This window comes from Cucumis melo, chromosome 12 (genome assembly GCF_025177605.1).
Source record: "Cucumis melo cultivar AY chromosome 12, USDA_Cmelo_AY_1.0, whole genome shotgun sequence".
Taxonomy (NCBI): domain Eukaryota; kingdom Viridiplantae; phylum Streptophyta; class Magnoliopsida; order Cucurbitales; family Cucurbitaceae; genus Cucumis; species Cucumis melo.
The window spans coordinates 19365330-19391028 of NC_066868.1; the positions used below are offsets into that span (position 1 = coordinate 19365330).

General features: G+C 33.7%; 2 protein-coding genes across 9 annotated transcripts; one reads left to right on the plus strand and one right to left on the minus strand.

Moving 5' to 3' along the window:
- Positions 1–567: 567 nt before the first annotated feature.
- LOC103498298 (LOB domain-containing protein 4) lies at positions 568–16566 on the plus strand. Of its 6 annotated transcripts, none has more exons than XR_007816302.1 (3): positions 568–856; positions 3624–4132; positions 15816–16566. XR_007816302.1 is itself a non-coding variant. In XM_008460859.2 (2 exons), the coding sequence occupies exons 1-2, from the start codon at positions 674–676 to the stop codon at positions 3951–3953; spliced, it is 513 nt and encodes a 170-aa protein (XP_008459081.1). In that variant the 5' UTR covers positions 568–673; the 3' UTR covers positions 3954–4286. The 6 variants fall into 6 exon arrangements, 1 of the variants encoding a protein (XP_008459081.1); XR_007816301.1 differs by lacking the exon at positions 15816–16566 and adding an exon at positions 8358–8927; XR_007816299.1 differs by lacking the exon at positions 15816–16566 and adding an exon at positions 4464–8331.
- Positions 4562–19084, minus strand: LOC103498297 (protein ROOT HAIR DEFECTIVE 3 homolog 2). 3 transcript variants are annotated; one of them, XM_008460857.3, is made up of 23 exons: positions 18843–19084; positions 18586–18728; positions 17537–17603; positions 17259–17361; positions 16965–17035; positions 16173–16236; positions 16027–16092; positions 15874–15921; positions 14499–14561; positions 14339–14395; positions 13906–14064; positions 13018–13086; positions 12837–12928; positions 12051–12129; positions 11364–11529; positions 11061–11185; positions 10697–10959; positions 10526–10622; positions 10288–10437; positions 10096–10200; positions 9565–9659; positions 9356–9452; positions 4562–5110 (listed from the first exon to the last, which is right to left on the minus strand). In XM_008460857.3, the coding sequence occupies exons 1-23, from the start codon at positions 19034–19036 to the stop codon at positions 4817–4819; spliced, it is 2667 nt and encodes an 888-aa protein (XP_008459079.1). In that variant the 5' UTR covers positions 19037–19084; the 3' UTR covers positions 4562–4816. The 3 variants fall into 3 exon arrangements, with proteins under 3 accessions (XP_008459079.1, XP_008459077.1, XP_016902357.1); XM_008460855.3 differs by having other exon boundaries at positions 18586–18764; XM_017046868.2 differs by lacking the exon at positions 18843–19084 and having other exon boundaries at positions 17458–17603; positions 18586–18668.
- Between the last annotated feature and the right edge of the window lie 6615 nt (positions 19085–25699).

The following is a 25699-nucleotide window of genomic DNA, read 5'->3' on the forward strand; positions in this document are numbered from 1 at the left end:
TCACTCTCACATTCATTGGAGGGCTTTAGTCACAACGATACGTTTCGTTATTGTTTGGTATAACTATATAAATAATATATATAATGTGGAATTATAATAATAATAAATAAATAAATAAATAAAAAGTAAAGTAATTTCACACCGCATGCAAATACATCATAATGTTAATGTAGAAAGAAAAAGAAAGAAAAAAAGAACAAAATGAATGTGTGTGTGTGAGTGCCTTCTAAAGTAATTCAATCTAATCTAATCTAATCAACATAGATAGGATCCCTCACGCCAACTTCTTTGCTTTTCTCTCCTCTTTTTTCACATTAATTAATCCACTATTTAACTTCTTCCTAAAACTAATTAAATACCTAAATTCATTTGTTTAATTATTTTTTTATTTATATATACTCTTGCAAATTAAAACTAACTATTTTCCTTTTAATCTTTAATTTATTTTTATCTAAAAAAAGAGAGGTGGGGTCCGTTCAAAAGATCATGTTCTTCTTTTTCTTTTCTGGTCTTGGGGTTTTTGGGGAGTGGTTGGTTAGTTTATATAAATAGAGAGGGAGAGTGAGAGTGAGAGTGAGAGGAGAAGTAGAGGGGGCACTCTCCAAATTGTGCTTCAACATATATTCCTATATTGTTTTCCTAGAGAATAAAGGAGGGGGGATACAAGAGGACGATGAAGACTGAAAATGGGAGGAAACAAGGGGGAGGAGCAGCCCCATGCGCAGCATGCAAGCTTCTTAGAAGAAGGTGCGGGGAAGAATGTGTATTTGCTCCATACTTTCCTGCTGACCAACCTCATAAGTTCGCCAACGTTCATAAGGTTTTCGGCGCTAGCAATGTTAACAAAATGCTTCAGGTCTTTCTCTCTTTTATCTTTTCCTTTTTACATTAAATAACTACAACTAAACATATCTTAATCACTATCTTTATTAATCGTAAACTAACGAACAAAAACGCTTGTTTTATGTTAAAGAAATAACTTATTGTAAACTAAACTCCACGTGTGTTGTTTATTTTATAAATGGTTATGATCATATGTAATGAATCGTACTATCTTTTTGAACGGTTTTTCTTAAGACAAAGAGTGTATAGTATAAAAATTTAAACATTAAATTTGAAAGGAAAGGTAAAGATAATATTTGCTAATCACTGTTGAGTTACATTGCCTTAACTCAACTTTTATAAATTTAAATTAAAAAAAAGAAAACACAATTAAATAGGTATTTGTTTTTAATTTTGTCTTTTTTTGGGTTTCTCTTGGGCAGCGTATGAAAGTGGGTTAGGAAAATTTGCAACAATCTTTGACCAAAACTATTCCAACTTTCGTAGCTGTTTGGGCTGCAGTTTATAGACAAGATGTCAAAAGGTTAATTATCAAAAGTGAATGTGTGTGTGTATATATATATATATATATATATATATATATATATATATATATATATATGTATGTATGTATGTATATTTATTTATTTATTATTTAACTAAATTAAAATAAAAAATAGAAAAGTATATTTATTATTGAACTAAATTAAAATAAAAAATAGAAAAGTAAATCTCCTAACATTTGGTGATGATCAAAGTCGTGTTAATATCGTTGAGGAAAGTTTGTTTTAAATTTTCTTTTACGTCATGAAATAGAGTTTTTTATTTTATTTTTTAATTTATAATATTAAACTTTAAGAAATTTAGATGATAGGTAGAACATATTGACTCTATTATGAAAATGTTGACAAATATTGGTTGAGTTACCATCGCATGCTAATAGCTATAGAAAATTGAAACTATCATTAAAATAAATAAACCTAATAAGATAATTCAAAATGTCAAAGATAGGATTTTCAAAAAGTCTCAAAAGAAATCAACATTCGAAATATAACTATTAAGTCTATAATTTAATTACTTTTGCAAGAGATTTTCAAAAATAACAAAACATTAAAATTATTTACAAAACATAACAAAATCCATCCAACTTTTCATAGTCTATTTAAGTTTTCTTTTTGTTATATTTTGTAAATAATTTTAATATTTTTGTCTATCTATGATAATTTTTATATTATTACCTTTTATTTTTAATATTAATATTATTATTATGCCAACAAGAGCTCAGTTCGATTTAGTACTTGAAGACAAAACGTATCCTTTAGATCCTCTTCCTCCAGTTTGTACTAAAAATTACTTTTTTTTTTTGTTTATATATAAATAAATTATATATTTATATTAAAAAAAAAAAGGAAGAAAATGGTGGCTTATTGCTATCAACTTTTAACGGTTTTAACCTTTTTTCATTGCGACCGTTAATAATTAATAAAATATTTATGGTGGAAAATACAAAAAGGTGTGTCTTTTCATTTAAGAAAAGCATCAAATTTTCTTTTCTTTTCTCTTTTGTTTAAAGGGGAAAAAAAGAATTCAAAACAACTCTTTGAAAAAAGAGAGTTGTAGTTTCAAGCCAAATTCATGATGCACATAGACCAAACAAAATAAACCAAAATTACTAAAGTAGCCTATTATTCAAAGCTAATTACAATTCATACCCTATTGCTTTAAATATTACTTTTAATCCTTTAAAAAAGAATTTAAAAATTATACAAAATATTACTCTCAAGACCTAATTTATTACAATTTTTTACTTTATACATAATTAAAACAAGAATTATAATATCATATTATTTTTATATTATAAGAAATTAAAAAAAAAAAAGTTGCTGACATCTCACGTGGTACATACTGCAGAAGTATTTTAAACGATAAAACTACTCAAAATATTTACAAATATCACTATCTATTATCAATAATAGACAATAATAAACCTCTAATAGGCGACTATCATACATCAACACTCTATATATGAATGATAGACGATAATAGTCTACCAAGTTCTATCGATATTTATCTCTAATAAATAATGATATTTTACTGTATTTATAAAATATATTGGTTTGATTATATATCGAAAACAAACCTAAAAGAATAAAAAGTGAATCAATTATTGAATAAAAGCTATTAAGAAGAATATACATTTAATTAATAAATTTAAGGTCAACTTAAGTCACTAAAGGATATAATTGATAGATTAATTAATTTTCAAATCTAAAATTTTAATTAAGTTATCTAAAATCACATGCCTTTTGGAATTTAGCTTTTAACCTTTTCTCCCCCCATTTGCCTTGTACATCACGTGAACGTGAAGTTATTATTTATTTTTAATTAATAAATGTCTTGTTATTACAAATTAAAATATATATAATTTATTTTAATAAAAAAGCATATATTTAATTAAGACAAAAAAAGAAGGGAAAAAATGTCTTACACAGACTTAAGGGTTAATTGTTGGGCAGCCACCCACCCCTTTTGCTTCTTTGTGGAGAGACAACCGACAAATAGATACCAAATTAGAAACTACCGTACCATCTTTTATCAACTAAAAAACAACAATATTCCACAAAAATTTCAAACTTTTTCAGAATCCCAATTGAACTATAATACATTATTATAATATTAACCACTCTAAATTTTAGTTTGCACGTAATTTAGAACTTTGACTGAACACAGTTGTGTTTCATAAGTTTGAATATTATACTTTTATGTTTGAGAAAAAGATGACGATAGCGTTAACATTGCAGGAGTTGCCAATTCACCAACGGGGAGATGCAGTGAGCAGTTTGGTGTACGAAGCAAATGCCCGAGTGCGTGACCCGGTGTATGGGTGTGTTGGAGCAATATCGTCTCTACAGCATCAAATAGACGCCCTCCAAACTCAGCTGGCTTTGGCTCAAGCCGAGGTGGTGCACCTCAGGGTGCGTCAGACAGCATCATTTTCAAACTATGGGCTAAGCCCAACAAGCCCAAGTAATAGTGGGTCACCCTCATCGAGGCTCGTGGGCTCACACTCTAGGGCCATGTTTGAGATGGATATGGTTGTGGACCAAGCCATAGAGGACTCAATGTGGTGATATATCATACTATTATTATTTTCCTCGAATCCCATTTCCATGGCGATTTAGTTAGTTTTTCCTTTTTTTTTCTTTTCTTTTTCTACCCTGTTTTGTCAAATTGGCTTTCACCTGGTTGTTGGCCATTTGCTGTTACTTTCTTTCGTATATGCCGACCAGAGCATAGCTCCAGCAGTCAGGTAATGTTTCCTTTTGTCCAAGTTGGAAGATTGGATCATCTTCCTTAATTATAGTGTAATACTTTTAAGAAACTCGTATATAAGTATATATATCTAAACATATTATTGAGATATTATGTCGTCGTAATGAACATCTTTTCTATATTTAGTGTCATCTTCTTACTGTGTTGCTGATGAGTCCTATAGTATCATGTACAATTGATTGGTGTTGTAATACGTTGGTCAACTATAAAATTGATTTTTGGTTTAGGAAAAATTCCAAAAGGTTTAATTTTGTCGGATGGTTTGAGCTTTAACTCCAATTTTATTAATTTGATCTTTGTGATTTTAGGCTTTTCAATGTACTATGTACCAAATATCTTGCAAAACTTACAAGGCCCCTTTTTAGAACCACATACAAATGTACGTTTGAAGTTGATAATTCCGTAGTTAAATTCTAAAATGGCGGATAGATTTGGCTTAAAACATTGTATATGTATACCTATTATGAGATACATACCCTGAGGCATTTGTATATACATATATATTTTGTACAGGACATAATATGCGTATTACAATGCATGTCCTAAGATCATGCTGTTTTATAACGTTCACCGCTTCCAGCTTTACAACACTTCCCATTCCAAAACTATTCTTATACCTGCATACATCGATACTTCCATCCGGCCCAATCATTAGAACCAATCAGATTTTCGGAGGCTTTTGGTGCGCCACATTTGGGCTCGAGTATTCTATTTCGTCGTCGGAGCATGAGTGAACATTAGATGATTCCGCTGACTCGACAATGGTTGCAGCTGATGGGTCCAGAATTGTATTAGTATCAGGATTCGATTGAAGTGTCTGACTCCTGAAACTATGAGAGCTTGCAGGTATTGTTGGTTGAGGATTTGTATATACATGAGCTTCTTCAGTAAGTCTTTTAAGAAGGTTCATAATAGATGGAAGCAACTGAGATGAAATGGAAAGAAGTCCTACGAACTGCTCAAAAATGTACGAAGCAGAAGCCAAAATTAGAAAAATAATAATCACAAACTGGTAAAAGCACCAGTTTTCGCCGCAACAATTTCAAACCAAGTTCCAAAACATGTTCACACTTGAGAGATGATGCATTATTATGAAAATCATCCATTACTGTAAAAGGTTAAAAAGGTTAGACCATAGAATTTCATAACAAATATCAGCAGCAAACGATAAAGAAAGAAAAAAAAATCTATGAAGTATTGGGTATAACAAATACTCTTAGTTTGCTGTGATTGGTTACACTTGTAACTCATTGATTCAGTTTTTATGTTATATATTCATAGTGTATTTATATTGGGATTCTCTCCCAAATCATCAATAATTTGAGAAATTTATTTACCCTATATATTATAAAATGGTATCAGAGAGAAAAAAGTTCACCTCCCTTCAAATCCGTCTCAAGATTCGTCTTTCTCCATGGCAAACGAAGGTAACGAAGGTAACGACGGCAACTCGGAAGGTTCAACTAGAGCTCCCGACCCCAATCCTATTCAGAATCAAGCCACCACTTCCACAGTGGCGTCTCAATTGGGAACCTCCATTGACGCACAACTAAATCCATTTCTTTCTTCACCACTCATTTGCACCAACTTTAGTTCTGGTTACTCAGCCATTGACAGAAGCAAGTAACTAAAGTTCTTGGAGTCGTGCAATGATGATAGCGAACTCTGGCAGAACAAAGTCGGGTTGATTGAGGGAACAATCACGAAGCCAAATACAGAAGGAAGTCTCCTCTCAGTGTGGTATTGCAACAATAATATCATTGCTTCTTGGATACCGAACTCTGATTCAAAAGAAATTGCAGCAAGCATCGTCTACAATGGATCCGTGGAGGAGATCTATAGGATGAACTACGAGATCATTTTAGACAAAGCATCAGGCTGCAAATCTATCAACTCCGCAAGGAACTTGTCACACTCAGGCAGGGTACTTTATCTGTTGAAGCCTAGCTATTGCACGAAATTAGAAACGATTTGGCAAAATCTTATCGAATTTAGATTGGTTGATGAGTGTTTTTGTGGAGGCCTCAAACCAACTAACCATTTCTTGAATACTTGGATACTGAATATGTGATGATATTCCTCATGGGACTTAATGAAGCATAAGCGAGTGTCGGGACCCAAATCTTGCTAATGAATCCTATTCCTTCTATCACCAAGGTTTTCTCCTTGCTGATTCAAGAAGAACATCAGAGATCCGTAGATCTCCATCAAGAGTCCATTACTACTCCACTTACTGCTGAAACCACCAAGAAACAAGGTTCCTCTTCATCAAATGCCGATCGCAATCACAAGAAGGATGGGCCAATTAGTTCAAATTGTGGAAAAAAGGTCATATTGCTGGTAAATGTTACAAGTTGCATGGTTTTTCACCGGGCTACAAAACTCAATCTCCTAATCCTCCTACGAAGTTACAGCACAAATGTTCCTAACACTGTAGTCCAACTTTTACCTTCTTACGCGACCGTTTAACAAAATACTCTTTCAAAACTTTCTCCTAAACTCTTGTTACCAACAATGACCTTCAACTTAGGTGTGGGTCTTACATTCATAATATGTTGTTTATCCCACAATTCCAATATAACTTGATATCAGTTAGTTGCTTACTAAACGATAAATCTTATTCTCTGCAGTTCTCTAACATTGATTGCACCATACAAGACAATTAAACTTTGAGAATGATCGGCAAGGCTAGGTGCTGCAATGAGCTGTATCTGTTGAACTTGAGTAAAAAGTCATCTCCCTTGTTGCTATCCTTAAGGCAGTTGTACCCTCCCATGTTTGGCATAATCGTTTAGGCCACCCCTCTCCTAAAAACCTATCCATTTTAAAAGATAGACTACACTTTAATGATTCTCACTCCTCCTCTTGTGACATTTGTCCCCTTGTCAAACAAAAATGATTGTCCCTTCATTCAAATAATAAAATCTCTTTGAATCTTGTTCATTGTGATACTTGGGTCCCTTCAAATTATCTACTTATGCTGGTTATAAATACTTTCCATCTCTAGTTGATGATTGTTCTCTGATCACCTGGGTCTATTTGATGCACCATAAATCTAATGCTTTGGCCATTGTTCCAACCTTTTTCAAAATGATAGAAACACGATTTTCTAAAACCATAAAGTTATTTCAATCTGACAATGCTCCTGAACTACGGTTTGCCGAATTCTTTGGTTCAAAAGGAACCTTTCATCTGTTCTCATGTGTCAAAAGACCCCAACAAAACTCCATAACTGAACTCCATAATTGAAAGAAGCCAATAATTTCTAAATGTTACTAGGGCCTTATACTTCCAATCCAAAATTCCTCTAAGATTAGAGATGGTATTCTTAGGGCAGCCTCTATCATCAACAGAATTCTTATGAAAATCATTAACCAAAGATCCACATATTTCATACTTCACACCAGTGAGGTTGACTACACAACCTTTAAATCCTTTGGTTGCTTATGTTATGCTCTACCTGACAATGAACAAATCTAAGTTTGATCTTGGGCCTTGTCATATGTCTTCATTGCATATCTGTCTGGTTACAAGGGATACCGCTTACATGATATAACTAATCAGAAAATTGTCATCTCAAGAGATGTAGTATTTCATGAGAATTATTTTCCTTTTCATCATGTTGCTGAATAGAGAAAATGGTGCTAATGCAAATGACATATTTGTTCTACCACATCCATTAACGGATGTTGTTCCCTTGGAGGTATCCCCTTGAATTCTAATGAAAGCAATTCAGCATCAGCCTCTGATATTCAACAATTAGCAAGTAGCAGTCCACAATCAGCATGAAGCAATCAAGAGGAGGAAGAAGTTAAAAAGTCTAAGGTTATGAAATGAAGAGAAAAGAGAAGAAGATGAAAAGTTTGAATTGAAAATGCACCTTCTTTTGCTATTAATGTCTGAAGCACGACACTTAAGAGAGGAGGTTGCATGCTGCATGCAGTATCTCTCCTCCATGATTGAGAGATGGCCTCTATTTCTCTTTCTAATCAATGTCTTGGTAGTATCACTTTTTAATTGAAGCTTTGTCTGGTGGTCGAAGAATAAAAGTCCACCTTCTGTCTATGTCTAATTTTACTTAAATATCAAATATTCTAGATGATATTGTCATATTTTAAGAGTTAAATATTTTTGCTCTTCCGTATAATAGGTTTAAATAATATTAATTTATTATTCTATTGAATGTGCCCTTCTTCACTCAGACAACGCCTTTATGTCGCCTCTCGCCTTGAGGCAATGAGACTTGTCGTCATAAGGTACGCTTGTGCTTTGAAAATACTGCTTTTACCTGTTCGCTCATCTTCCTTCCCAACTAGGAGACATGTTCACAAAGATTTTGTTTTTGTCGCTTACGGAAGGGTTTATGGACAAGGTGGGCATTTTAAATCTTCATAGTCCATCTTGAGAGGGAGCATATTAGGTATAAATATTGTTAGTTTTTTGTGATTGGTTACACATGTAACTCATTGATTCAGTTTTCTGTTACACCTTCAGTGTGTATTTATGTTGGACTTCACTCCCAAATTATCAATTAAGAATTTGAGAAGTTTATTTACCTTTAATATCATAAAAAAGTTATTTAAATTAATAATTACATTGTTTCTACATCTAAACAAAGTTATAGAGGTTTCCACTTAAAAATTAAGTATAGATGATGTTATTATTGTATGTCTTCCTAATATTATTGTATGTGTCCCTATTTTGGGGCTTTTTTTTAAAATAGAAAAAAAAAAAAAAAAACAAATTATCCACACTCCATAGAGAAAAACCACTAAAAGAAAAAATGCATTACACAAGTGTCAATATTCTATCAATTTTTCTAGTTTTGACAATTTTCCTATTCTTTTAATGTTTTATGATGTCAGACTCTCCAATTTATATTGACATTTTCCCTACTTGATTTTTCTATTATTGATAGATATATTGACATATGGACAGATATTTTAATCCTTACTTGTGCATATGTTGTAAGATAAATAATTATGTTGTTTCTACTTCTGAACTAAATTATAGAGTTTCCACCTCTAAATTAAGTTATAGATCTTGCTATTATTGTATGTCTTCCTATTGAGATTAATTGATATTTTTAATGTTTTATGATGTCGGACTCTCCCATTTATAGATATTATTGATAGATATATTGACATATGGATATTTTAATCCTTGCCTGTGCCTATGTGGTAAGATAATAAAAACTTACTGGCCCACTTTGGAATGCTCTTCCTATGTCCATTTGAATCCATAGAGCCTTCGAGAGCAGATATACCACAAATATAATGACGAAATAGAGTGGATTCCTGTTAATATTGTTAAAGAAAAAAAGGAAAAATAAGCACGATTTGTAGACTGGGAAACGAGAAATTAAAATAACACAAATTTCTATGCAAGATAATAGAATCCTGCTCATACCTTAATAAAAGCATAATTTCATTGAAGCCGAGAATAAACATTGCCAGAATTGCCCATGGAGGAGGCAGCCAGTTGTTTCTCCTCTTATAAGCCTCCTGAAAATAGCAGCCGTGTAAGGTTTAATAACAGGCAAAAACAGTCTCTAATTTAAGCGACAAGAAGAAGAATGAAATTAAATGAAAACAAAGTAAGCTTTTTGTGTTTCTATATGAAAGAAAAAACGGATAGTTGAGATTAGGAAATTGTTAAGTCACTTTCTCGTAATGCAAATTCATAGAAACTTCAAAATTCAATTCTTTATTGCAACGTGATCTTTTACACAAGAAATCATCATCATACTTTTCCAAATCATTAAGAATTAGACCTTGCCTTCGAGATGTTTTTCATTACAAAAGAAGATTTGGACTAGCGATAAGGTTAAGCTATTTGATACATATTGAATACCAGACAAACACATAGGGAAAAAAGGTAAGCACATCAAAATCAACTTGTAGGTATAGCAAGCGCAAAAAACTGCATGAAAAATTTGACCTGTGCTGTTATAGCTTGAGTAACCATATATTCGGTCTCTGCTTTGAACTGCCTCCACAAGGACTTGCATTGCACAGGTGTAATCAGAGTATCGTTTTCCGAAACCTAATTCATGAGCATTTTTCAGTGAGTAGATTGTTTCATAGTGCTATTATTGCGCAAGCAAGACAACAACAATCATTCCTAGAGTACCTTCTCCCATGTACTTGAGGCAAGAAGATCAAAAGAAGATCCAGAACTTGCAACACCTTCGTTCATCAAAGATGATGTGAGAATATTCTCAATCGTATCTGGTTTCTCGTCTAAACGTATAGCAACCAAAACGGATAAAATTTTCAAGGACTGCAAGACAGTAACAGTTTGTTTTTTAAAGTTTATCAGGCAGAGTAAAGTGGAGTTATGATTAATCATTAAGATCCTATTAACTCACTGCTGCACGGGCGTCTTTAGTAATAGTTTTAATATCTTCCTCCCCAGTCCAGGTCCTAGGTAATGAATTGTTGTCATGATTAAAGACGGTTGAAAACCTGAAGAAAGAAAACAGGGAAATGAATAACTAATACATAGATATAAGGGCCAAATCAAATATGCCACTTTCTACCTATCCTTCATGTGCATTAGAACCTTGTTTGCTTCTTCTCTTGCTCTGTTTTCCACCACATTTCTACCATGGTTCCTTAGATTTTGGACCATATTGTCAACTTTTTCTTTATCCAACTCAAAGCCAGCAATATCAGCTGAAAACTTTGATATGGTAATTTCAGTCTCTTGTTGAAGAATCTTTCTTATTGAAGCCCAGGCATCCTTCCCACTAGCTTCAAGTAGAGATCTTACTGGTTGACTCAGGGCTTCAGTAAGCCGTTTCTATCAATTAGAATGCATATATTTATTAGCATAGCAAAAAGTATAGGAGAAAGTGGAAGGGGGAAGAGAAAACATGCAAATACCATTAAGTCAGAACTTACCTCGTAGCTGGCTATCATTCCTGAAAGCTTTTCATTTTGAATAGATAATGCATGCCTATCAATATCCTGACATAGTTTCTCCCGGAATTTTGAAGGGTTCCAATCCGCTTGCTGCACAGCAGCATCTACAAGCGAGAGATTGGTTAACTCATGGAAACAAGCATATGAGATAACAATTTCTACTCGTAGTACACAATTATTTTGACTTCAATCTCCCAAAATACTCAACCAAACCAACCATCATAAGCATACTTTTAAAAAGTGTGCCAATTCGTAAAAGAATAAATTAATATACTATTTCACCTGCAGATCCTTGGTCAAACTCAAGCATGCAAATTTTGGTGCACTTGCGAACAGTTGATGCAAATCCTTCTCCATCATTCATAGACTGTTCAAGTCTTTTTTTGAAATCCTCAAAGGTTTTAAATCGCAGATGCCCCAACATGGCAACATAGGAAGGATAAACAAACTGCAAAGTGCACATCAGCAGGAATCAGATAATAATCCTACAAACTGAAAGAAAAGACAAAAGAGAGCCTTTTTATGTGAAGAATGTGATTCTCATCATGGTTCCAAACTATGCTTGAGGTAATAAATTCGAACCTTTACTAAATTGAGGATACATAAACAAACTGCAAGGGACATATCACTAGGTCAATCTTTTGATGGAGGGACATATCACTAGGTCAATGTCCCAAGTAGATAATGACTGACAAGATATTGAAGAGTAAAGTTAATGTCCCAAGCATGAAAAATAAGACTGAAAAGGTTCAAAAAGATTATCTTAAAAATTTTGCAATTCATTATACAGAACTACATAAATGACAATATAAAGAACTGCTAGGTCAGTTTTGAAGGAAGTATATCAGAAATAACACGTACACAGTGAAAATCTAAAATGCAATCAACTATAAACCTCTCTCATTTCACAGCTGGGAATAGGAGGCTGAGGTAGGACCTTTGCAATAAAATAAAATGCTCCAGACTAACCTCCAATACTCTTGATACCAGTTGGTTTCGTTTAGCTTTTGTCACTTCCTCATCAAAAAATGCTGCCTCAGTATCGTATCTATGGGGAAAAAAATATTACAAAATTAACTCACATATGCTCATGCATAAATTTTCAGATTTCAGAAAAACCATAAACGAGATGAGGAAATGCAAAGTAATAGCAAAACATCAAACTTAGAAAAGTGTTCTTTGTCCCAATAGATCGAATGAATGTTTTATGGCTATATGAACAAAAGACTATTTAAAAAACAAACTTGCTCCACTCAAGAAACTCTACATAGATCCTCCTCCTAAGAACCTAAGGCGTTTGACGCACAGATACGGAATCAAATGATCATTGATAAGTGAATTTTTTTCTAAAAGATATGACATTCAATAAAAAGAACATATTCCAAACCCATGGGTTTGGTTTCTTAATCCCATGAATTTTATTGCAAATGTCCAAACATGGGTTTGGCTTCAAATGCCAAACCCCCTAATTACAAACCCATGGGCCAAACACTCCTAAGTAAACACAAACAAGATTAACGTGTATTAGCAGCTCGCTATTTTTAATTCCCTATGAAGAAAAACACTGCAGTATATTACTACTATTGTTTCTTTTCTTTTTCAGCAGCCATGGATATGATAAGGATAGGAGGTACCAGATTCTGAAGTGAGTAAATCTAAAATTTAACTTATACTCCTGAGTAAAATAGGTCGAAAAAATATTCCATCGAACTGCTTTACTTGTGATAAATTATCCTAAATCAGATGACAACATACTCGTTGAAATAGAATTCTAAGATAGAGCTCAGCTTTTTCCCAAAGCCCCACACAGGACCCTTTTTTACTGCTGCTTCTAATGTCAACCACCTCTGCGTAGAAGCCAATTCAAGTTGTCAAAGCTAATCTAGAAAAACTCCAAAGTAAAAGGACACAAAGAAGGGGATCAAATATCTCACACCTCATCGGTGGTTAAGTGACTAAACTTCTCATTGGCGATCTCTTCACATCGCACACTGGCAACCATTACCTGAAAATATTATTTAATCTCATATCAGAAGCAGGAAATGAATTTTCCCTGGGAGAAATAAAATGCAACATGGAGATATGATAACATAGAAATTGACATGATGGAAGCCCATCCAGTTTCTTCTTTTCTATCGATTGTTAGAATCTCTTTCCTCGTCATCTTAAAGATACTAGAGCTTGATCTATCAAGTCTTGATCTTGTTGTCAGCAGGAAGCTTGAATCATCCTCTTCAGACGATAATATGATTGAGCAAAGATTAAATCATTTCACTTAGTTCCCACCCATCAAAATATCTTTTAATTTACAAACAAAAAAAAGTGAGTCTGAAACACGTGAAGGAAGACATTTATCACCTTTGATACGTTGTTCTTAACCTTCATGACTTCGCTGGATATGTTTTGACGAACTTTAACTTTAACTTGCATATTTTTTCTCAATTTGAATCAAATTTTTAAGAGGAACCATTTCAGCACGGTTCAAGTTCAAGTTTTGGCATCAACTCAGTCATGTTCTCATGGCAAATACAATGGGAAGCATGAAAGGAGAGAAGTACAAAAATTCCATCCGGTAAACATTTCTGTTTGGACCATACTTGGAATAGGATACTGTGCACTTCATACATACTTTACGAGATATCAATTACGATGTTTTATATCTTTTATTTTTTTTTTTAATGAAATATATAACATCTTCAAATCCTTTTCCAGAATAGTACAGACAACTAGTCTTTCCTAGTTTACATATCAATCATGTACTCTATAAATGAATTTATCTCATCGTGAGGAAGAGAGTATAAAGAAAAAATATATATAAACAAACCTTGTGGGCAGGGAGGTTCAGGTCCTTGTTTTCCTTTATTACTTTCCATATTTGCTGTGCACTGAAAGAAAATCCTGAAGCAGGGATAACACCTCGTCGATCACCTGCTATTCCTCCAGGAGAAATAGAACGAAAAAACCGTTGCCTCAGTTGAGCAACCTACATAAGACAGATCATATAACATGAACAGCTGAATTTAACAGTAGATATCAGTGGAAGGAAGGAAGAAAAGAATGGTTACAGCACTGGAAAGAAATATCAGTAGCACAGATTCTGAATTACTGATTAACATATAGGGAAGGGAATCCTTAGAAGTTGCAATGAAGTGCAAAACACCCACATATTATTTCTAGTTTAAAAAAAAATATACTAGATGCTGGAAAATTCCATAAATTAGTGTGCAGCCAGCCACGGTAGCTTGTAAAAATACTACCTCTTCTTTAAACTTCCTTTCTTTCTCTTCGTAGCTTGACAAAGCAAAGATTTCCACCTTCAAGCCAAAATATTTAAATTAAGCATACATGATAACGCAAATGCCTACAAATAGACGTTGAAATAAAGATATAAAATGCCAACCATAAGAACAAACTTACATTAAAAAATTCACTGAGGGGAGTATCCTTGAGAGAATCTGGTTTGTGAACAGCTTTCCATATCTGCCCCAGAAGAGGAAAGAAAATCATTGAGAATAGGATGCTTGAAGTGGATGTCCTTAAATAGCTTTACCAGAAGGGGACATCATGATACAGATAGAAACACCACCTCCACTTTAAATAGAGACTTCAAATAAGTTCACGATGCTCAGCCCATAGTTGAAATACTCAATTTTTTGAACAGAACCATTTGGTTGAAATATTAAATATAAGCAAATCAGTTTTCTTGCTCTAGCAGTTCATACATAATTGCCAAAATTAGTAGGCTTAGCCCATCGAAGAGATTTACCCTAAATATTTTTTCTTGTACTTTTCTATTTATTCCCCTCTTGTATCTATTATATGATTATCAGAAAATAATAAAACTAAAAACATCGTGGTTTTTCTCCCCGGTTCTCGGGTTTCTACGTAAGTTTGGTTTCGTGTTTATTGCTTTCAATATGGTATCAGAGTGAAGTAACAATGAAACCCTAGAAAAAACTTTAGGAAAAACTCAGACCAAAACAAAGCATAGTCCCAAGAGCAGTGCTGAGGCCGAATATAGAGCTATGAGTTTGGGAATATGTGAGAAAATTTGGCTCCAGAAAGTCCTATCTGATCTTTATCAGGAATGTGAGACTCCATTGAAGCTCTTTTGTGATAATAAAGCTGCTATTAGTATTGCTAACAATCCAATTCAACATGATAGAATTAAATATGTTGAGATTGATCGACATTTCATCAAAGAAATACTTGACAGTAGGAGCATATGCATTCCGTACGTCCTTTCGAGTTGACAAGTTGCTGATGTCCTCATCAAGGGACTTCTCAGACCAAACTTGGACTTTTGTATTAGCAAGTTGGGCCTCACTGATATTTACATCCCAACTTGAGGGGGAATGTTAGAATTAGTGGGCTTAGCCCATTGGGGAGATTTACCCTAAATATTCTTTCCTTTTTTATCTCTTTATACTTTTCTATTTATTCCCCTCTTGTACCTATTGTATGATTATTAGAAAATAATAAAGCTAAGAACTTCGTGATTTTTCTCCCGGTTCTCGGGTTTCCACGTAAGCTTGGTTTCATGTTTATTGCTTTCAATAGTATGCATTAACTATTAGAGACCATCTCCAGAATATTTTCAGCAAAAAACTACCAGTTGCTTAACAATTTTCATCTTTCTTCATCATTGTGAATTCTCCACCAATATTTTGAACGAGTAGAGGGAGATAGATGGTATGGACTAATCTCCAAAACATGTTTATTTTAATTCTCCAGAAACAGAATTAATGCTGGAAGTTTTTACACTGCAACAAAGCACCAAAGAAATGAGTACCTTCTGAATATCTTCCCTTAGAATAGATTCCAAATGTTGAAATGGGGTCTGCACGGATATCCAAGTACTTATCAGGAAGAACATTCAACAACGCTGAACTGTGAGATTTTGAGAGAAACACAAGACATTTGACTTGTTAAGTCAATAACAAACCTTGGTCTTGTCACGTATAACAAACAGTAGAGTTGTTTTACGAGGACTGAACAACCGCATCATGACCTACAATTAGCAGTGAATGCAACAAATTGTTGGTTACAGAAGCTTCACGTCAAACAAAAATAAACCAGTAGAGATATTACCTCAAAGACTGTCTTCAGAAGAGGCCTGTTTGCTGCATGCTCTCGACCAATATCATGGCACCATCTGTACATGGTTTACAGGAGATACGAAGAACCACTTTGGGCGTCAAAATCATCCATCTCCATGTAATCAGGAAATAAAACTCAAAAGGAAAATTTGGTAGCTGGAATAATTTGCATTATTCATACATCAAACCAAATAATAGAAAGATATCTATAGTTTGTTTGTTTGTAACCTCTGTCACAGAACAGAGTAACCTAATGGTTAATGACTCTAGTACATCATCCAGAAAAATGCTACCATATGGTTAATTGGAAAGAGTCTACCCGCTTATGCTATAACATGATAACCCACTTATGCCTCACAAGCACCTATTGAAGAAGCCCTGTAATTTTCTATTGTTTAATTTATGCTAGAATCTTATTTTTCTCCTACAAATGCTCATCAATCAATCAACAGACACCTCGTTTCCATGCCCTACTTTTTAAGAAATTGGTGTGTCATCGTGTCTCTATCTATGTCTTGTCCCATATCTGCGCCATGCTTCTTACTAGAATTTTCTAACATGGAGCTAATTTGTCACCCCTCAAGCTACTTTCCATACATGTTTTTTACTTTTTACTTTTCATAAGTAATGGTACGATCCTTGAAGTCGTTTTTACTTTTTTCTTTGATGTCTCATTCTTTTGTTTATAAATAAAATGCATTAATGAGAAAAATAGTAATAATAGCCAAGATTGTGATAACAATATTAATATTCAAAGAAGCAAACAGTCAATGCCAAAACTTACATATTTATCAAAACAATATCAGAGACTGCCAAAGCAAATAACGCACTCTGTTTTTCAAAAGTAGTATCATCCTGAAAGTAGAAAGAATTGAGTATAGTATACACAAATATTATATCATGATGAAATAAAATGTTAACAAAACAATAATAACACTTCTACAAATGTTCGCTGGTTCTTTCATTTCATATTAACCCATTCATTGCAATGCATATTGCATGTACAAACCCATGGTAGGAATTTATGAGTTGAAATAGGATAAAAAATAATTAAAAAAATCCAAACACCACATTTTACCTCTCCTCTTTCTCTTCCATCAGTGCCCTCCAAGTCCATGGCAATTGTGCAGGGCTCAATGCCAACACACTTCGCCACCCAAATGCCTTTGGTAGTTTGAACCCTAATTACGTTTTAATAGCTTAGCCTCATATGGTAATATATGCAAAGGAACATAACTATATAATAAGAATTAGAAATCGGTATAAATTTTATATGCCTTCATAGCCCAACTATATGGTTTGGAATTGGTTCCTGTGGGTGTGTGTCAAGAGAAAACACAGTGTAGAGGAAAGAACCTTCCCTTGTACGCATCCATCTCTCTAAAATTTGTGTGGAAAAGATGATTCAGTAATGTGCTCTTCCCTGACCATACAAGAGGGAGGACGAGAACAAAGTATTAGTGCAGCAAGTTGGGCACATTGGATGCACAAAATGAGTAGAGAATCTAAGGTTACGGAATATGTAATCTAGGGAACTTCATTCCCATGAAAAGACAATGGTAGAGACACAGAGACAGAGAAAGAGCTCTTGGGCATTCCCAATCGACTAGACAACAACACTATGGGCATGTCTAGAAGTGATTTTGTAATAGTTAAACACTTTTGTCATGTTTAAGATCACTCTAGAACACTTTTAACCTCTCCAAATCAATTCAGTGTTTACTTTTATACTTCTAAATGCATTTTTCACACTTTTAAAATTAACTTTAAGTGAATAAAAGCGTTTTAAAGTGATTTTAAACAAATTTAAGATCACTTCGAAACATGTACTAACTTCCTCAATACCTAAAGACAAAAAGGGACAAATGATAAAATACTACGCACAACGTTATGATTTTAAGCCATCTTCATCTCAAGATAGCATTAGTGACAATTTTCCCCCTTCTTTTTCATGCTGACTAATTTTTTTAGTAACCAAAAGAGTAACCAGCATATTAATAATATAAAAAAAAATTAAAAAATCACTATTAGTTTCTTGATCACTAAAGATTCTAGAGTTTCATTCAAACAAAAGCCTCCACATGAGGGAGGAGATCCCGTTGGACCAGAGGATTTTTTTCCCTTTAACATTTAACAAAGGACCTTCAATGTGAAATCTGATGTAACGTTATCCTCATTCCTTAAACATTGCCATTTCTACATTCCGACAAAGACCAACACCACACCAAATTACAATATTAGGACCAAACTTTTGCAAGCAAGCTAGCTATCAAAACAATGTAAAATGAGAATGATAAATTACAACAACCTTTTCTCTAACAAAAATAAAAAAAGTACAGATAGATATAAATGGATCAAATGCAACGATAGATTAGTTTGAAAGAGTGCAATCTCCACAAACATACCACTACTCTGAGGCCCCATGATAGAGACCACCGCATAGGAAAGCCCACACTCAGCCAACTTAATCTTCCGGACGAAACTTTCAAGGCCAGCGGCATTGAATTTGCCATTTGCATCAATCAGCTGCGTCGTGAAACAGTCGTCTCTACTCATGTCGAAATAAGAGAGAACCAAAAGAGAGCTGGAAATTTCAGATGTAGATAGGGGAATCACTAAAGGGAAGTTAGATGAAATATGAAAGTAAGAGCAGAAGGTTTACTTGGAGAGAAAGGAAGGCTTTGAGCCTTTGCCTAGTGTTGAAGCTGAAGGTTTATTCCTCTGTGTATAAAGAGAAGTTGAGAAGCTTGGAGAAGACGAAAGGCTTTGTTGTGTGTTGCAGACTTGCAATAATGGCGGAAACTGTGAGTTTGGTATATATACGTGTCTGTCGGAGCACCGCCGGTGCGGTGACATCAACCGCCACCGCTCGCCGTAGGTTTCGGAATAAACCGCCTCGTGTCATTCTCGGCTAAATTACAAAAGTAGCCCCCAAAGTTTTTAAAATATCAAAATTTAGTTGAGTATGTTAAATTTACTTCCCTTCTACCTCAATTTTACAAAATAACCTACCTGCAATATTGTTATAGTTGCCAAAATCAAATATAAAATAATTAAAAAGATTATTTTAAATATAGTTAAATAATCCAAAATATTTATAAAATATAGTAAAATATCATGGTCTATCTATGCCTGACCCCAATTGACTATTATTTATGTTTATCTGTTTTGTAACGATCACTATGATAAATTAGGGTTCTAGATAATACTTTAAGAATCTATTTCTTAATATAATTCTTAAACTATTTTTAAAAGAAATCTAAATCAGGCATCTCTCTTTGTCTTAGTTCTTTATGTGAATTGAATATGATCATCAATAAATCATATTCTTAAAATCTTGATAAAGGTGTGGTTGATATTCAAAATATGAATATATGTTATTGGTCGATCGTGCTAAATTCATTAAGAAAGTTCAAAGCTAAAGGTCGAACGATCAATGATTAGATTTAATTTATAAAATAGCTTATCATACTTTGAGGTAAAATTTTGAAGAATGTTTAATCTCTAAATCTTGAAGTCATTAATGTTGGAATTTATGTCCTAAAACTCGTACTTTGTTATTTGATTCAATAAATTTTATTATTGAATGCTATAATCTTAAAACCAATAAATTAATGTCCCGAGGCTATTTTACTGAGTTTGTCAATACACTTGAACTTTACGTAGAGACATAAACATGGATTAAGTTCGAGTTAATAGCCCAAATAGTCTATAGTGTATAAATAAGGTTGGACGCTTTATTCTGGAAAAACACTATGGACACGGCCCGCTCCGTAGTTAGTACAAACGATATAATCCTGAATCGTTCATGTAGAGACATGGGAGTGGGGACATCCTATGTAAATGGTTTGCATAAGACTGAAACCGCGAAATAGTCACTTTTAGTTATAACGCCGTAAACTATATAAACTGATTATTTCAATTACGATGGTCTAGGTAACTTGATCTTAATTCTGAGCTAACTGTGAACTTCTGTTCATTCGGTAGTATCCTTAGATCTGCATAGGTGAGGGCAGCTCATCATCGCTGGCCCAATAAGCCTCTCATTTCAGGGATAAGACCAAGTGGATAGCTAGGGACATAGGGTGCAAGATGGAATTCACTCCTACCCTCTTCTGGGATAGTAGATAGATTGTTCCCTTAAGGACTGAATTCAAGTCTTGAACAAAGGGCACCACCTTCTCATTGGCCCGAAAAGGATTCAGGTTTATAGGTTGGACCTTAAACCAATTGTTCAATAGTGGATCGGTGGGTCTTAAGTAGCAAGATGTAATCTCGAGGGTAAAACGGTATTTTAACCCAGCCAAGATTATGAACAACCTGTGAAGGATCGACTTACTCATCATGGTTATATCAGGTAGACAGAAATATATCTATAGTGAGAGGAGTGCAACTATGAGTCTTCGGTGGAATTACTCATTAGTTAATGAATGTTGATTAAACTTGGTCTAAAAGAGTTTAGCTAGTTAATCTCGAATCGTTAGAGCCCATGATCTATAAGTCCATTAGGTTCCCCTATTAGCTCATATGGATTCAACTAAAAACAATATGTTGGAATCATCCGAATTGTTCGAATTAGGAAAAGAGAGAGAAACCGACAAGTATATAAGATATAAGTCGGTAGATATAAACTTTAAGCTTTGTGTTTAAATATGATTTAAATAAATATAAATGTAGATTCATATTAAAAGCTTCAAAAGTTTTGAAACGATCAAAGTTGTAAAAGTCAACATGTTGACTTTTGACTTTTGAAAAACAAAACTTTGATCGGTATTTATATTCAAATATGATTTGAATTTTAGAAAAATAAATATATATCCATACTCAGGAGGTTAGAATTAGTCAAGACATGTAAAATAGCAAAAAGTCAAAAAGTTGACTTTTGACTTTGAAAAGTCAAAGTTTGACTTTGAAAAGTCAAAGTTTGACTTTGAAAAGTCAAAGTTTGACTTTGACTTAATTGGTCAAATGACCAAATTGCCCCTTTGACTAATGTCTTAATTAACTAAAAGTTAGTGGGAAATTTGGCAGCTTATTGTGAATTAGAAGCCACTAATTCCATTAAATAGTTAATGGATTAATTAGGTGTTGAGATTATATGAAATAATTTACATGCAATTTGCATGTAAATTTGATATATAAACTTCTCATTACATAATGAGAAGATGACGATGATTCTCATATAAAAAACTCTAAACGATTCACCTACCTCCTCCCTTCTCTCTAAACGATTTCCTTCATAGAAACGAGTCCCACAACTCAGTTCTTAGTCCTGAGATTAGTAGGTCAACTTTGTGGTTGTTCTTACTCGTGATCTGAAGGCAGAGAGGAAGTTTTAGAACGAATTAGAAGTTGAAAATTTCAAAGGCAGAGAAGTTTTTTTTTTTTTTAACGAAGAAGTTGTGAACTACAAAGGTAAGCTCATCGTTTACCTTTTATTCTCTTCGTTTAGGTCTATCGTGTAGTAATTGCATGTTAATTTCTAAATCGTTTAGATGCATATAGAGTAAAGCATGATCTAAATCTTCCGTTGTGCATGCCAAGTTTTTATTCCATCAATTAGGTTCTCCTTCACCCGTTTATGTTTTCTAAACTTCTCTCTAAGCTCTCCCCTCACTCTAATACGATCGTTAATACACACTTCCTCTCCCTCATCCTCCGCTTCCACCATTACTACAGACTCAAATAAAAAAAAGATCTTTTAAAGGCATTAACCAAGCACAATACTGTTGAGGTTCACTTAGCAAAAATCGAAGAAAGACTAAAAAATTGGTCCATTCCTAATATAGATCCAAATCAAGTTTACAAAATCAACACTTTCAATTTTTCTCAACAAGATGTTATAGTCATCCCTGAAGAAAACGTAGACATAAAGGATAAATTTACCGAAATCAACCTTCTTTCAGGTAAAAGAAAACTACAAATAGCTCCATATTGGACGAGTTCAAGTTGCTCTAAAGCCCTTATTTAAGGAAGGATTAGATGTTCTACCTTGGCCTAAGGGACAAGAGGCATCTAATGTTCACTCCCTTCCTTTTATAGAATGTTTTGTTAAATCTAGGCATAAAGTAGCCTACTTCAACTGTAGATCTAGATTCATTGTCTCTCTCTTAGGTAAGAATATCATGGACTCCATTAGTCTATCGGAATTTATGTCCTAAAATTCATATCTAGAAGAAATCTGACCTGTAATGTCGGTTTAAAACTAACATTAAAAGCCTTTAATGTTGGTTGGCAACTGACATCTTTGCTAGTGTTATTAAAAGCCGACATTAAAGGCCTTTAATGTCAGTTCTCAATCGACGTCTTTGATAGTGTTATTGAAGCCCTTTAATATCGGTTAGGCTTTGATGTCGTTTTAAAATTGACATTAAAGAGATCAACAATGTCGACTTATAACCGACATTATAGATCTCTAATAATGTCAGTTTAAAATCGACATTAAAGCCTTGCTTTTGGATCCATTTTTACAAATTTATTTTTATTTATTGTTGCATTATTATCCATTTTTTATAAACCGACATTTGGTCCATGTAGATAAATATTTTTTTCACTCCAACAAATCAGTAAAATTAATATTATTTAAGAAACTATAATATTTGTCTTTTACATTTCTATACACAAAATGAAATCTTAATATTGTATTTATATATACATTCTATAATAGTACATGAAGCAAGATCTTAATATAAGACTTAAATAAGAAATCCTAAACGCCTTCTCAGTCTTCAACCTTCAATAATAGTCTGGCTATCTACACAATCGCTTAGCTTTCAACCTGATATGTCTTCAATCACTTTACAAGCAATATCAAAATAAACCATTTAATCTTTAGAATTCTAACAAGAATATCAACACAAAAAATTCTCATAGTTGTCCATTGTTCTAATCACATATTATTTCCATATGAGATATGGATCAGTAAAAAGGAAGCTTTTGAAGAAAGAATAATGTTCAACTAACCAACATTTCCAGTTTGATCACATATACTTTGAGTTCGATTACTACACTTACGATTCTCCAATCCTTTATCAATCGACTAATACTTTGAGTTTGATTACTACGCTTACGACTCCCCAATCCGTAGTCTAGATTGAATCCAAACAAGTACACATAATGATTATGTACACAAAGAAAGAACAAAATCTCTAACCAGATCCTTTTAGGGCATGAAAATATTTCTTCCTAATGAACAATCATGTTTTCTGCCTGTGTACACAAAGAAAGAACAAAATTTGGACCATGGTTGGTAAAGGTTCCAGTAAAAGTAGAGGGTACGTGATGTTGCACCAGAAATTTTGCAAACTGCCAACTAACAATAAAACGTAAAGTTAGAAACATAGAAATATGAATAGTACCTTTATTGCTTCCATCTCAGCTTTCCTTAGAGCTCTCTCTTCCCTACGAAATTATTAAAATTAACAACAGTAGAATGAACGAGAAATTGAAAAAACAAGCATATAAACAGAATTATAAGTTCTTGAAAGTTTGAAACTTTTTTTAGAGGGATATCAACAGAGTTCTTGAAACTAAGACGCTAACATAACAAGTCAAAGGCAATACAATCAGGGATCTCAGGATTTCAAAATTAGTCTTCAAAATAGATATATAATTCAATATATGCAAAAAAAAAGTACAAAGTTATGGATGTAACCAGGCGCATGAGTCCTCCAACAGTAAAATGTGAAGATTCCAAGTCATTAATTCTCATTTAACTTGGAAAATAGCAAATCGTGCAACTCTAATTTGTACAACTATCCATCCCAGAAGTTAGCAACATTAACATGAAGTCTTCTAACTTGGATGGGCATGTCAAACACAATCTAGTTCTGCCAATGCTGCCTGGGACTGGACCCATCTCAGTAACTTCAACACGCCTATGTGATAAGGCTTTCATAACTAAACTAACGTGTTCTTCATTAACCTGAATCGAATCACAATGCTTGAATTTTGCATACATAATAGAAACAATTAGATATACACAAACTTTACCTCTATGGTGACTTCTTCAATTGACTCAAGGTTCGTTGAATTCTCAGTTTTATACCTTATGCAAAATATGGATCAACCCAATTATTTTATGTACTCCATTCTTTTGAAATTTTCATGTAATGCATATACAAATAAATACATGAGAAAACTACAAGGAGTGAGATTTACATGAATAATTCCATGCAGAAGCATCAGTAAACTCACATTACTTTAGGTGGTGAAATTGATAACTCAAATCCTTCACGTCTCATGTTCTTAATTAGAATACCTAATTAAATAAGCACATATGAGTTCAAAAGGATTGAAATATTGATAACAAATAAAATGCAAGTAGAAAAGAAAATTAAGAAAGTATGAGTATTCAGAAAAGAATAACTATACTAATTAGATTTTTTTTATTTAACACACAAAGCTCAAACCGAACTTTCATCATTAACCATAATAAGAATACAAGTGGTGACATCTTTCTTAAGCCTTAAGCCTTGAAAATTTCTTCGAATGGAGGGTTCTAAAAAAGGGCACCTAGTTGAAGTTCGCCTCGCCCTTACACCTCATGAGATTCTGACAAGCCTGGAAGCATTGGTAAGATTTGTTCAGCTTCAGCCATTAATCGGTCACCAATTTTTCCTCCAGTCAACTACAAATAAAGTTCTAGTAATATGTGAGTAGTGAAAATCTGTTAGAGTTAGTGGGCTTAGCCCATTAGGGAGATTTACCTTAAATATTCTTTCCTTTTTTTATCTCTTTGTACTTTTTCCTCTTGTACCTATTGTATGATTATCATAAAATAATAAAATTAAAAACATTGTGGTTTTTGTCCCAGTTCTCGAGTTTTCACGTAAGACAATTTCATGTTTATTGCTTTCAATATGGTATCAAAGCAAAGCAACAACAAAACCCTAGAAAAAAGTTTAGAAAACACTTAGACCAAAACAAAAGTTGTCGCCACCATTGCCGTCGTGGACATCACCATGAAAAAACTACTCCAACGGATTGAGACGCCGCCGATCTATTCAATGGGCCAACCCTCGCCGCCATCCGCGCAACTGTTCGGCTACAAACCACCTAACACACGTCTCTATCAGGCGCGTGGACCCACACGCTACCACTCGTTAATCTCACCGCCCATCCCATCCACTAACGCGTTGTTGCCTACCCAATGCTCTCACCCTTCTGGTCATCCACTGCTGCATATGCCGCCCATCGTCGCTGGACAACAACCTTTAAAATTGTCAAATTTGTACAGCACTGCAAATTTGTTCGTCGATCCTTTACAGCAACCTTTCTTCTATAGGAATGGGCTGACCATTGCCATAACAAATTGGGAATTGAAGCATGAGAGTCATCGACACCCTTCGATTATGGACAACCATATGTTTGTGGTTTAAGTATTAACCAAACCTACAGAAGAGTTGTCTTTGAAGTTGGTGCATCCTCCGCACAGATCGATCTATCGATGTATTCAAAGAACCCGATAATTTTGCTTCCTAATGTGCCTTCAAATTATATAACTAACTTTGCTGCCTT

What these genes read in the sequence shown, in the direction of transcription:
- LOC103498298 (XM_008460859.2), top strand. Translation starts at nt 674, where the DNA reads ATGAAGACTGAAAATGGGAGGAAACAAGGGGGAGGAGCAGCCCCATGC. An exon ending in ATGTTAACAAAATGCTTCAG is followed by an intron (nt 857 to 3,623) that starts GTCTTTCTCTCT and finishes TTAACATTGCAG; the next exon opens with GAGTTGCCAATTCACCAACG.
- LOC103498297 (XM_008460855.3), bottom strand. Translation starts at nt 19,036, where the DNA reads ATGTCACCGCACCGGCGGTGCTCCGACAGACACGTATATATACCAAAC. An exon ending in TAAGGGAAGATATTCAGAAG is followed by an intron (nt 14,562 to 15,873) that starts GTACTCATTTCT and finishes CTTCTGGGGCAG; the next exon opens with ATATGGAAAGCTGTTCACAA. An exon ending in GTCACTTAACCACCGATGAG is followed by an intron (nt 12,929 to 13,017) that starts GTGTGAGATATT and finishes GCTTCTACGCAG; the next exon opens with AGGTGGTTGACATTAGAAGC.